We start from the raw sequence: 12,132 nt of genomic DNA on the forward strand, positions 1-12,132 counted from the left end.
TCTAACAAAAACAAAGATGATAAGAGTTGAGCATTTTTTCGATTTGAACGCGACTGAGAAACGGCCGTTGTTTATTAAATTACAGCTTAATTATAGTAGCATTAAGTTTTAGAGCAGCGAAAACTAAGGTAGTCGTTTGGCAATTATTCGCTTCGTGCGCACCTCTGTTGTTTGGTTAAGTATCTATATTAAACGATCCCTTAGGGGGTACGGCTCACGGTTTAGCCTGCACAGTAAGTCTATCAATAGGGTATAGCTGAAATTTTCTAATATCCAAGTGCCGTATGCTCGACAAAGTGTTTTACTCTGTTAGGTGGAAGACACTCGCTTAGCCAAACACAGCAGTGCAAGCGTGTGGTAGATAAAGTACTGGCCCACTAGTGCCAAAAAATCCGTCCGCAGATGGGTGCTGCTGAAGGAATACTGTTCCAGTACCTGTTCACCGTTGTGCAGACATACACTAGGAATGATGTTGGAACATTCTGAAAAAGGAAAGAAAAGTAAATGTTAAAACCATAATTACCGATCTTCGGTTCAACTAGGTGTTCAGGTAACTCCTACCAATGCTCTTTACTCCGTCCCATTGAGCGATGGAAATGGCTTCACTGGCAAACATCATCCATGATATGAACGGCATCCATCTAAGATACGTCGGCATCGACCTAAGACCATCGAAAGAACATTACAAATCACAATCATGGCGTGGCGAATTCAATCTGCCCCTTACTTACCAGATTTTAATAAATATCCCCGAGGTGATCATGAGTATATAGTCAAACGGCACCAAATACGACATTGCGGAAGCGATCGAGGGAAACAGCGTGGAAAAGAAGCACCCGCAGGCGATGGAAACGTTCATGACAAGCACTGAGACTACCACCGTAACCAACAGTCCCAACAGCGTCGGTCTTAGGTTCGCCAGGAAGTACACGATCAGTATGAACGCGCACGTTTCCAGCAGGACGAAAGGGCTCTACAAAGGAAGCATATACGAGGTAAATAAGGATGTTAAACTGGTTCAGTGCCATTGGCAGTGGGTCAGTACCATCGATAGGATGTGAGCTAGGTAGAACTGGGTCGTGCTGTAGAGATTGGCCTTTTTCTCTCGCTGAAACAGTGGAAAGCTTTCGGGGAAATGCGAGAGTGCGGCATACATCGGTAGGAACGTGTTCTCGGAGACGATCAAAAATATGATTCCCTGCATCGCCTGTATACCCTTCTGCGTCATCTCGATGGCATCCGAGAAACAAAGCCCGACTAGCAACGCTATCGCCTGAAAAATATTCGAGGATGAACAAGATTAGAAGATCAGGTTGCGCTCGACGAGATCGTGAGCCTATCGCCGTGCATTTATAAAACCGCTGACCAGCTGCCATTACAGCCGAAGGCCATTCATTTCGAATTGAACCATCGGTAGCTATCACCAATCATTCGATTGATAACAACACTGACCTGGAGGCACTCCAATCAAGCTCCTAGGTTATGCGGTCGCAACAATTAATGAGGAAAAAATGATTGCTTGTGTAGCTTGGATGCAGCTTCATTCGAAATGTTCTTATCAGGCGACCAATAAGTTTGTTTCGAAAAGCTAACCATCCCATAGCACAAAAATGCAAAAGAAATCAATCAAAATAAGGTATGGCGCACGCCTTCTAGCAATAACAAATGATCACTTACGACGCGCTGGATGACTTTGAAATACTGTAGCTTCGGATTGCGGTGTGATTGGAGCAGGTTCCTGTACACCAGCCAGAGCAGTGTGTAGAACCAGCACCGGTTACCGTCCGTGGCGAGCTGCTTGAGTAGCAGACTGTTCTGCCGCCCCGTGGCGGTCCGATACTGTTCGGCACTGATCAGCGCTTCCTGGCGCTGGGCGGCCTCACTCGCCTCGTAGCAATTGCAGATCGTGTTTGGGTACAGTGCACCGGTTGTGAAACTATTTCCCTTTGTCGGCACCGACGTCGCGAGCGCTTTGACCAGAAAATCGGCCGTATTGTAGCCTGCGTCACACTCGAGCCCCTGCATGCGGAAAAACTCGACCGCCTCCTGTGGTGCACCAATGAACCCGGTGCGCCCACCGGTTAGCAGAATGACACTATCGAACTCCCGAAACAGATCCTCGGCTGGTTGGTGGATACTGCACAGGACGGTCGTACCGCGGCGTGTCAAGCCCTTCATCATGGCCACCAACTGCCGTGCACTGTACGAGTCTAAGCCCGTCGTCGGCTCATCGCAGAACAGAAAGCGGGGCCGGGATAGCATTTCGACGCCAAAGGCGAGCCGCTTTTTCTCACCCCCGGACAACGTTTTGCCGATTCCGGCACCACCGACCAACCGTGTGCCAGCACACTTCTCCAGCCCCGTCATCGACAGTATCTCCGCGATCATCGTCCGCTTCTCGTCGGTTGGCACTTGTTTGCCAAGCTTCAGGTTAGCCATCAGCTCCAGATGCTCGCGCACCGTGATCGATTCCGGCAATAGCTCGTCCTGATAAATGTAGCCACTGATGTTGTACATGTAAGGGCCGAGAGGGCATCCGTTCACGCGCACATCACCCGTGATAGTCATCTTATCTGCAAGCACAAAAGAAACACCAAAACAATTCAGTTCATCTCATCCGGTGCGGCGCGAAGGTGCCAAGTGTGGTCATACCACATTTCCGGTAGGCCAGGGTAGACATGAGTGTAGTTTTGCCAGCACCACTCGGTCCCATCAGTGCGACCAGTGTCCCCGGTTGCAGCGTTCCGCTGATATCATTCAGCACCGGTTGCGGACGGCAATGAGCCTTCTGGTGTGGTGTAACGGTTAAGTTTTGCCAAAACAGTGTCACAGGGTTGGAATCGTCCGCTACTGCAGGTGGCATGAGATGGTAGCCATCGCTAGCCAATGCGCTATTGACAAGCAGTCCCCGTCCCATCTTGTTCGGCAAAGATCGTTAACGATGGATGGAACACTTTAACGTTTCTTACACACAAAAAGCTGTACCGAACGAAACACTTATCATTAGCAGTCCTCTTATTTGTTATGTTCAAAATATATGGTGGTCGAATAATTGCTCATCAAAATACTACTTCATCACAAGTCCTCACAAGACTATCAGTACTCGAACACTAGGTAACGGTAAAACAAAAATCGGTGGACACACCCTTTGTCCATCCAAGGATCAATGTCAATGACCCTCAGAACTGAGCGCAATTGGTAGTATATCCCTTCGAATCTTCTCTACTTTGAACCACTGAATCACTTTATAAAAATACTGATCTACTGATACAGTTACGCACCGGCCAACGTGGCAAAAATCAGTTTTGATCTCCAGCTTGCAGTCCGATTATTTCCAGCTTGCAGTCCGATAATCCAGCAAATCCCGTTTAATCACTGGCACAAATGCAACCACACTACAACGATCAGAGTTCCGTTTCCACCAGTTCAGTCTGCTCCCGTACACTGTTGGTTTTTCGGTTCTGTTGGTTCAGCTCAGGCAGTGATGCTGTACTACCGATCCTACGTGGTGCTCTTGGCGGACTAAAGCGAGAGTCCTTCCAAAACTCATACCACGGTCCGCTACTGGCATATCGGACGGCGATCGTCAAATTTTTCCAATCATCGTCTTGCTGGATCGTCGTGCAGGCTTCGTTCGTCGTGGTGTTCCTGGAGCCTTCGCATCAAAACTTCTAGATGCCGTCGCTTATTTAAACCTGATTATCAGCCGACAAATAAATAGACGCTTTAAATAACATGAAAAAATCCAAGGCAGCATAACAAATGAAACCAATGCAAGAAAAATTGCGCACGCTCGTAAAAAATGTAGCAGCGCATCTCAAGAACGTTGCTCAAAATCCAGACCAGTGGTGTCCAAGTCAGCGTGGCAAGTTCAAGTTTTTCGGTAAAGGCGCGGGCATCACAATTTTTTCTCACTGCTATATTTTATAAATTTTTAATTTTTGCTTCTCACTACTTTCTACTTTACTTTTTGTGTTAATTCTCAAAAAAATATCTCCAATTTTTTCAGCTTGATGGAATTAAATTCATAAGTTGTTTGATGGACGACTAATTAAGCAAATTTGCGGGTCGCATGTTGATCGCCACTGATTTATACTAACTCATCATTAGCACAAGGATTGTGATCACGTAAAATAAGAATAGATAGACAACAGGGAGTTATTCGATGCAAATCATCGGTTGCTTTTCTTGCAGTTCAAAACCAAAAGCCGCCTATAAATCAAATAATTTGCCTTGGGGCTAAGAAAATAGCACATATAGACAAGATAAAACAATCATTGCGAATGTGTGTTAAAACCGTTTTTTTATACCGTTTGGAATTTGGCGGTGGGTTTCTCGGGCCATGGAAGCTGTGTTCCAGATAGGAATGGCTTATCATAATATTGTCTTATCAATGAAAAATGTCTTACAGTCATGTCTAAAATAGTTATTCGTTTATTCGTTTAATAGAAAAGTGTGTGGCCTAACAAGAGACCTAAACACAGAATCTTAAAAACTAGACGCAAACTTAAGAACTAGAACTAGACGTGGCGTAGGTTAACAAGAGAGAATATTTATAACGCGAAACAGACAAATTAAAGTCGAACAAAGAATAACGATGGTTAAATTGCCTAAATATAGATATAAGAGGTTTATAATAACTGTAACGCTGCCTACGGAACAGATTATGGCTTACATACCTAAGCAAACGAGAAGCATACTATATTAAGGTCGACCAAAAGATTCTCTATTTATGAAAGTTGTCACATACTTCATCTTATATTTGATTTATAGATATGACTAGCATTTGATTAGTCTTAGGAGATAACCCGACATGAGACTCTTGAGCAAGAGTTGAGATTGACGATGTCTTGTGCCGGTACTGGCCCGTGTCATATCACGTGATGCTCGCCTTAAGACGCTGCCATAACCTTTACCACCAGAAAACCTACGGACAACAGAACCCCCAAAGGAGAGCAGCAGCAAAAACGTAATTAACACTGCCAGCGAAGAAAGGAAAAGTGGATTATTGTTATCACTTTTAGGCTAGCCGGCGTGCGCCGAGACGCGTGACACCCAGACGCGACGCGTGCATTATGAACGAACTAGCTGCCCCGACAGACTTCGTACTGTCTTTGATCGGTCGTGGGTTTATCGTAAACAGGAACTTTAAAATTTTAGTAGATATAATTTTATCTATTCCATAATTTGGTAGTATTCGATTTATCAATGAACCAAATCAATAGCTAGGTCCGTTAGTGATGTTGGAAATAGAGATGCGACGTGCTTGTAAATATGAGCTGGAAAGTTAACATGATGTTTGAGTTTTAAGGCTTTGCCTTTCGGGCTAAATGACGTCATTTGGAACAACGAATTATATTTTCCCAAGTATTTTTAAAAACTTTAGTATTCGGCTTGTAGTTTGACTTTAGTATTCGGCTTGCACATAGCTCGTTAAGTTCAAATGCTGTGTATTTAACGGCATTACAATACGACACACTTGATCCATTTTTCCCCGGTATTCAGCTTACGATGATTTAAATAGTCACATGGTAGATCATAACTAAAAGCACCGCACTTCAAATTAACTCAAACGTCGATCGATCAGATCGAGGGTCTTTCTTTTCTCTCGGACATTCTCGGTGATCATTCCAATCGCAAGTTGTTCTTGATAGACAGGATATGTTGGTATTGCTTTCTATTACTATTCGGTTACTGCTGCTTTATATGTTTGTGCATGCAATTCCGAACGTTTACCATTCATAATCCGATACGTTGAAAATTGTCAATGATAAGAGGCACGTAAATCAATAGACGAAAATTAATATAATTCTTGATCAATTCAAATATTTCACAACTGAATAAGTTTTTGTTATTGTTTCATGTAAATTGATTTGTGAAAATTAAAGCAACTTCTTAATTAACTCATGACTTAACTAAACTTAAGAAATTGTTAAGAAAATTTAAACCAACAATAGACACACCAATAAAAAATGGTAACGATTTGCAGCATTGCCGGTCCCATGGTTATCATTCCACCCTAGCCGGGCTCCCTCTCTCTCTCTCTCTCTCTCTCTCTCTCTCTCTCTCTCTCTCTCTCTCTCTCTCTCTCTCTTTCTCTCTCTCTCTCTCTCGTTCTTTTCCTTAACATCTATTGGTCTCATTTTTTAAATTATTATTCATGAATTAAACGCAACTATCTAACCTTCCCACCCCTCACTCTGCTCTGCAAGATGTACGGAATGGAGGGTGGTGATGGTGGATAGGTGAAAGAAGCAAGTAAAAGAGTATTAAGTGAATCCAATCGATTTAGAGACCATCAAAACCTAAGAAACGATACCCATATTGCCCTAGGACGTATTTTAAGGATTGGGGTTGTATGGAAGCTCCCCTTTCCCCTCATCCGATGTAGACCAAATTTTGTCCCATAGTTTCTCAGATGACCATCAACAATTTTGCAAGTTTTAATGGTATTCGGTTCATAACTTGCGGAGTAATGAATGTTTTTAACAATCAAGTGTTAGGGAAGGGCATGAAGGAAGGTAGCGGGGGGTTTCTAACCATGCCTATAGCACTCACCGGCCCCAAAAACCCCCACATACCAAATTTGGAGACAATCGGTCCAGTAGTTTCGGAGTCTATACCGGACATCCGGACAGACACATTCATTTTTATATATATAGATGAAATGCTTATCATTTTTTGAGTGATGATTAAAACATTAACAAAGCAACCAGCGCACACATTACTGCTGACGGACAAATCTTGGAGTACAGTAAAAACAAAAAAACAATAACGATAAGGTATGTGCGTCTCGTCAGCACCGTTCTTGGTTCATCCGTGCATCCGTAGTACCGGATCGTGGTCAATAAAGTTTAGAGTAGGCTTGGACTATATTCAGCATTAGCCCAGGAAATAATTTTGACTACTTTGATTAACATCCTTACGGACAGGATGTATAATCGCCATCAAAGACCCAGCATTAATTGGTGCCAACCAACCATTACGCACAAAGATGCTCATCTTGGTGAATCTTGGCTTGGTTTGGCTGGGCTTGACCTGGAGCAGGAAAACATCTTGATTACTTTTATTAACATTCTTTCGGGCAAGATTACAATCGCGAACAAAGACACAACAATCATAATTGGTACTAACAAATTCGTTCTCCTTCCGCGCACATCTGCCGTTTACATGAGTGCGTAAAAATGGTACGTGAATGGATTGTACATAACGCAAACCAGAAAATCCGGAATGGCAGTTACAATCTACCATCGCCAACCAATCAACCAACCGTACAAAATTCACAATTGCGGAATTCCGCTTTGCGGATGTTGCAAATACTACGGTCGATCCTTCTTGTCGCTTGTGTCATTAAGTATTCCCTCCTTGGGTCCGTTAGTTGGTTGAGTTTTTGGCGCGAGATGGATGATCTTAATCAAATTTGCGTTTTTTCGATTTAGTGAATACCTCCAACCCGGATCATTTAATTTTCAATTCATTTATTTATTGTATTTTCGATTATGCCCATTCATACCGGGCACTCGATACAGGAACTCACCATCATCGTCGTAAAAACAATCGTCCACCTGATAAGTGGCACCTTTTTTGTAAAGTTTTTTTGGGATTTTTATAAACTCCTTTATGTCGGCCTCGCTTGCGTTGCCGTGTCCGTCGAGCGATGCCGTTACTGCCTTATCTGGTGGATCGTACATTTTTTCCAGTTCATCTAAAACATCTGTTCCTAGTTTGAGCCGCGAGATATTAACGATCCCCCCACGATCGGAATCTGATTCAATCTCCCCACTACTTCTCTTCATCTCGGCCAACGTTAGGTGCCGTGTATCTTTAACTTTGCCCATTATGAACATGTCTTGCTTTGGAGCTCGTGGATCTAGCTTCTGATAATCATTGTTTTCCTCTTCCTCCTCCTGCTCTTCAGATCTAGGATTACTTAGTAATGGCAAACGGTCAACATTCTTCGTTTCTGACTTGTACTTTTTACAGCTAGATACGATTGCACTAAATTCTCCCTCCGCTAGTGGCCGCAACTCCTGTACCCGTTTCTGCTGTGCTCGAGGAGGATTTCCTTCAGTAACGTTTCGTTGAACAAACTTGCCTAAATGTTGTGCGAATCCGGGATCGAGATGTTTGATGCGACCACTGCGTAACATTTCCCAGTTTTCCTTGACAACAGCATCGTGTCGCTCGATGCGTGCTTCGTCCTTCGGTTGCCATTTGGTTTTCACTATCTTCGCAATCGTGTAGCGATCAGCCGGGAAGCTTTCGGTCAGTTTGTCGATGGTCCATTCTTCCGTGTCGTGCAGGTGTAGATAGCGGATCTGCTCCTTTTCGGTCCAGGTCAGGAAGTTTAGTTGTTTGGTTTTGAAATATTTGTTTCCCACGATCCAGGTCTGCAGCCGGTCACGATATTGTGCCTGTTCGTGTTGATATTGCTTGTAGCTCTTGTGCATTTCATTGAAAGTAGGTTCGCCTGCTTCCAGTTGCTCCAGCTCCTGCTCCGGGTGGGCGTCGTCCTGCAGCAACGCGGCCCGCCGATCAATACCCGGGTTCCTTGCTTTTCGCACATAGTATCGACACAACAGCTTATGCTTGCTGTGCGCTAACCGGAACATATTCTGCAACATCCTTACTGCTATTTTACACTATTTCAACGAGGCGCCTTTTCCTTTTTCGTCGGTCTTTTGGGGTTTTTACTTTGACAGCAGGAACCGGGCCAAAATAAACAACTCACCGGGGGGTACCTAAATGGTCCTGCCTTCGGTTCAGTCGTGTTCTTGTTACTGCGTAAAGTTTCTATATTTCAAATAGCTGTTAATTAATTTATAAAATTGCCAGACTTTAATTTAATTAACCACTGTTAATTTAAGCAATTGGTCATAAATGAACAAGAAAAATGCCGCATTTGGTAGGCACTGTGCAGCTCTCGCTTGAATCTGCTACGAATACTTTTTATTTGCGCTTTCAGTCCTGACGGCAAACGTCAAATCTGTTTTACCTGCTCGGCGTCCATTTTTTCGCTTCACCCGAAGAGGTTACTGCGCGGTTTTTGCGATTTGTTTGGCGAATTTTACAGGAGTTCGCGTTCCAAAGTGCCCAGTTTTGTGCTGTGAAAAGTGAAATCCTTGATTGCTCTTAATTATCCTACCGTCGAGTGTCACAGACGGTGCTTCTTGATCGCTCCAAATCGTAAGGTATTACAAAGTTCTCCCCCGACCACCGCACGCATCATTGGCAAAGCGCTGCCGCGCAAAATGAAAAGAAAAAAATGCAAAAAACCATCGACAACGCAGGATGCGGTTCCTTTTTCTGCCGCCATGTTTGATGCATTCTAGTTCGTTTTGGGCGGATCATTTTTTCCGCTGACTCTCGAATGCGGGCTTTTTTGCGGGATCGGGATCTCGGGCTCCTTGCTGATAGTCTACTAATATCTGTTGGTCATTTCTCTGTTACCGTTTTAGCGTGTGGTTTCGTGTGTTTCGATTCTCATCATCGTCGTCGTCGTCGTCGTTATCACTACGTCGGGTGTCGCGGTGCTTAGGTGGTGACTCAGTGTTTTCATACGGCGTTGATTGCTGGGGTTTCCGCCTTCCGCTTGTTGGTGGGTAGTACGTTGGCGGCAAGCTGCTACTACGCAGCATGGATAACGATAGCGATCAAAACAACCGGGACCGGTCGCGCCGCGGTGACAGGCGTAGCGGAGCCGGGTCCCGCTTCAGCAACGATCGCGACCGTAGCCGCGATCGCGAACGGAGCGATTGCCGGCGGATCTACGTATCGAACGTGCCGTATGAGTATCGGTGGCAGGATTTGAAAGATCTTTTCCGCAAGGAGGTCGGCGATGTTTCTTTCGTAGAGCTTTTCCACGATGAGAACAGTAAACCGAGAGGCTGCGGAATCGTTGAATTTGAAAAGCCGGAACATGTCCAAATGGCGCTCGAGAAGATGAACCGATACGATATTAACGGACGCAATCTGGTCATCAAGGAGGATTATGGCAACGAGCGGGATAAGTTTGGCCGGGTGGTACCCAAGTCCTTCCGTGGTCCCGAAAACGACAACCGGCGCCGGGATCGCGATGACGATCGAATGTTAGTGTTACCCGATATCGGTGAATTTATCATTTTCCTATCTATCCTGTTCTCCACATTCTGTACGACGCTCCACTGCTCCACTTATAACCCCTTTTCTCCGCATGGACCTTTCCAGTGTTCGGTTGATTTAATCAAATCGCAGACCAGGTCACCGATCGATTTTACTTGATTTATTTTCCGTTTTCTGTATCCAAGATCGATGCTCCGCTTTTTTGCACTACCATTCATATAACTTTTTCACAAATTAACACCGTTAGCGGCGAAGATTACAACTGGAATCATGTCCCGAATAGGGTCGACGACTCTGCTGTTTGCATTCCTACAACCAATTATCTCATTATCCTAAGATCGGCTGTAAATGTTCCCTAATCAGAATTCACAAATCCGACTGCACGATTCACTACCGGTTTACAGTCTGGGAAGCATATCCCCGTTAAGAGAATTTCCATTGGTTTACTTTGTTGATTTTAGCAAGCTTTCGTGTTTCGTTCTTCAAGCAAACTTGGCTACTTTTGTCTATGGCCGGCAGTCGGAGAGCAACAGTCTGTTGTAAAGTTATAGGTGATCTTGCATCCAAGTATGCCATAGCCAATACCCTGCTTCCCCCCTTCCTCCTCACAGAATACACCTCATGAACTCTGTAGTTTCTGTTTGTCGCTAGTGTGTCTAGAGTATGGTGTGTCCGTTCGATGATAAAATCGTTATTTTTCTTTCTCTTTTCCTCTCTCCGGTTGGGATGGCGGATGTGTGTGTGTGTGTCTCTCTCTTTCTCTCTTCTATGTCATACGTTTCCGTTCTAGGTCTGGACCGTTGCATGGTGGTGGCAACAGTGGCGGCGGTGGTGGTATTGGAGGAGGTGGCGTCGGCGGCGGTTCTGGGGGTAGTGGCGGTATTATCGGTGGCAGCGGCCTAGGTGGCGTCGGCGTTCTCAGCGGTGGAAACCTCGGTGGCATTGGTGGAGTTGGTGGTGGAAATGTTGGAGTAGGAAGCGGTGGTAGTGGTGCAGGAATTGGTGGTGGAAATGACTTTCCGCAGGATTACAATACGTACGGTCTGAGCGTCAAGTTCTTGGAAGGTTTGGGCATTCAAGGACCGTTGCATACGAAGATCTTCGTCGCGAATGTGAGTATCCAGTTCGCTTATTCCATTTATTTAGAGCCCAGGTAAAACCAGGGTCTACCAAATTCCCGGTCTTTTCTCTCTTTCTATCTCACTCTCTCTCTCTATATCTGTATCTCTCTTAGTTCGTTTCTGTAGCCTCGCTCGAATGGTTCTTGTTTGCTTTAGATCTCTTATGATCCTTCCATTCTCGTTGTTTATCCTGACGAAATAATGACAATAGGATTCAGGATTATGGCAATTTCCGGTTGGCTTAAATTTCATTGCGAATGTGTTTTGCAAAGGTTCGCGATCTTCTCTTGGTCGTCAGTTGTATCATCTTCTCGGTCGAAAGATCTGCTATTGATCTGTGTACTTGTCGCGCGGGCAAAATCTCTTTGTCTACTGCTACTTTCGTATCACTACGAATCGTTTCGAGACTTATTCCGGTGATCAGTATTTATTGGCCACTCATTCCGCCCCGGTTATATTCCATATCCCTTTCCCGTTTGTCTGCACTCTCGCTGTGGCATGATCGTGGCACGGAGATCATGCTGTGTAGTAGCGCCATCGGTCGTTCGATGCAACCGACCGACCGGTCAACCTCTCCTCTAGCTTGCTCTACGAACCATTCGCTGTTCCCTGTTTTTCTGTTCTGTTCTCCAATTCGTCGTTCTATATTGCGCTGCGCAAAACAACATTATCGTTTGTTTTAGGCCGGAGATTTCGTAGTACACACAGCATCTTACAACGGGGGCCATCCTCCAATCGTTCTTTCTTTCTTTCTTTCTCTTTTTTCTCTTTCGCAAATCGCGATCGTGATCGCTTCGCCTCTGAACCTCTGTGTGTCGTCGCTGTGTGGTCCTCTGTGTTTGTCTATGCTGCTCGCGCCGTTTCTGGGCGCAATCCGCCTTCCGCCTTCGTGTGCTCTTCTGTGCATGCC

The 12,132-nt window shown here is 44.9% G+C and overlaps 3 protein-coding genes across 3 annotated transcripts in view; 1 reads left to right on the top strand and 2 right to left on the bottom strand.

The window, feature by feature from the left end:
* Positions 1 to 239: 239 nt before the first annotated feature.
* Positions 240 to 2,917, bottom strand: LOC125949514 (protein scarlet-like). The gene is made up of 6 exons (XM_049676633.1): positions 2,653 to 2,917; positions 1,678 to 2,573; positions 1,046 to 1,273; positions 732 to 973; positions 562 to 662; positions 240 to 482 (listed from the first exon to the last, which is right to left on the bottom strand). Exons 1-6 carry the CDS (start codon positions 2,915 to 2,917, stop codon positions 310 to 312), a joined length of 1,905 nt encoding a protein of 634 aa, XP_049532590.1. The 3' UTR covers positions 240 to 309.
* A 4,556-nt stretch (positions 2,918 to 7,473) lies between these two features.
* Positions 7,474 to 8,680, bottom strand: LOC125949536 (uncharacterized). Its single transcript, XM_049676663.1, has one exon. It carries the CDS (start codon positions 8,622 to 8,624, stop codon positions 7,479 to 7,481), a length of 1,146 nt encoding a protein of 381 aa, XP_049532620.1. The 5' UTR covers positions 8,625 to 8,680; the 3' UTR covers positions 7,474 to 7,478.
* Positions 8,681 to 9,024: 344 nt separating this feature from the next.
* Positions 9,025 to 12,132, top strand: part of LOC125949516 (myelin expression factor 2-like) — a 5,599-nt gene continuing 2,491 nt past the window's right edge. The window contains exons 1-3 of the mRNA XM_049676636.1: positions 9,025 to 9,191; positions 9,459 to 10,088; positions 10,892 to 11,213. Coding sequence (XP_049532593.1) covers positions 9,637 to 10,088; positions 10,892 to 11,213 — 774 coding nt within the window. The 5' untranslated portion in view covers positions 9,025 to 9,191; positions 9,459 to 9,636. The remainder of the gene's footprint in view (positions 9,192 to 9,458; positions 10,089 to 10,891; positions 11,214 to 12,132) is intronic.

The sequence above is a fragment of the Anopheles darlingi genome, chromosome 2, assembly GCF_943734745.1.
Source record: "Anopheles darlingi chromosome 2, idAnoDarlMG_H_01, whole genome shotgun sequence".
NCBI lineage: Eukaryota > Metazoa > Arthropoda > Insecta > Diptera > Culicidae > Anopheles > Anopheles darlingi.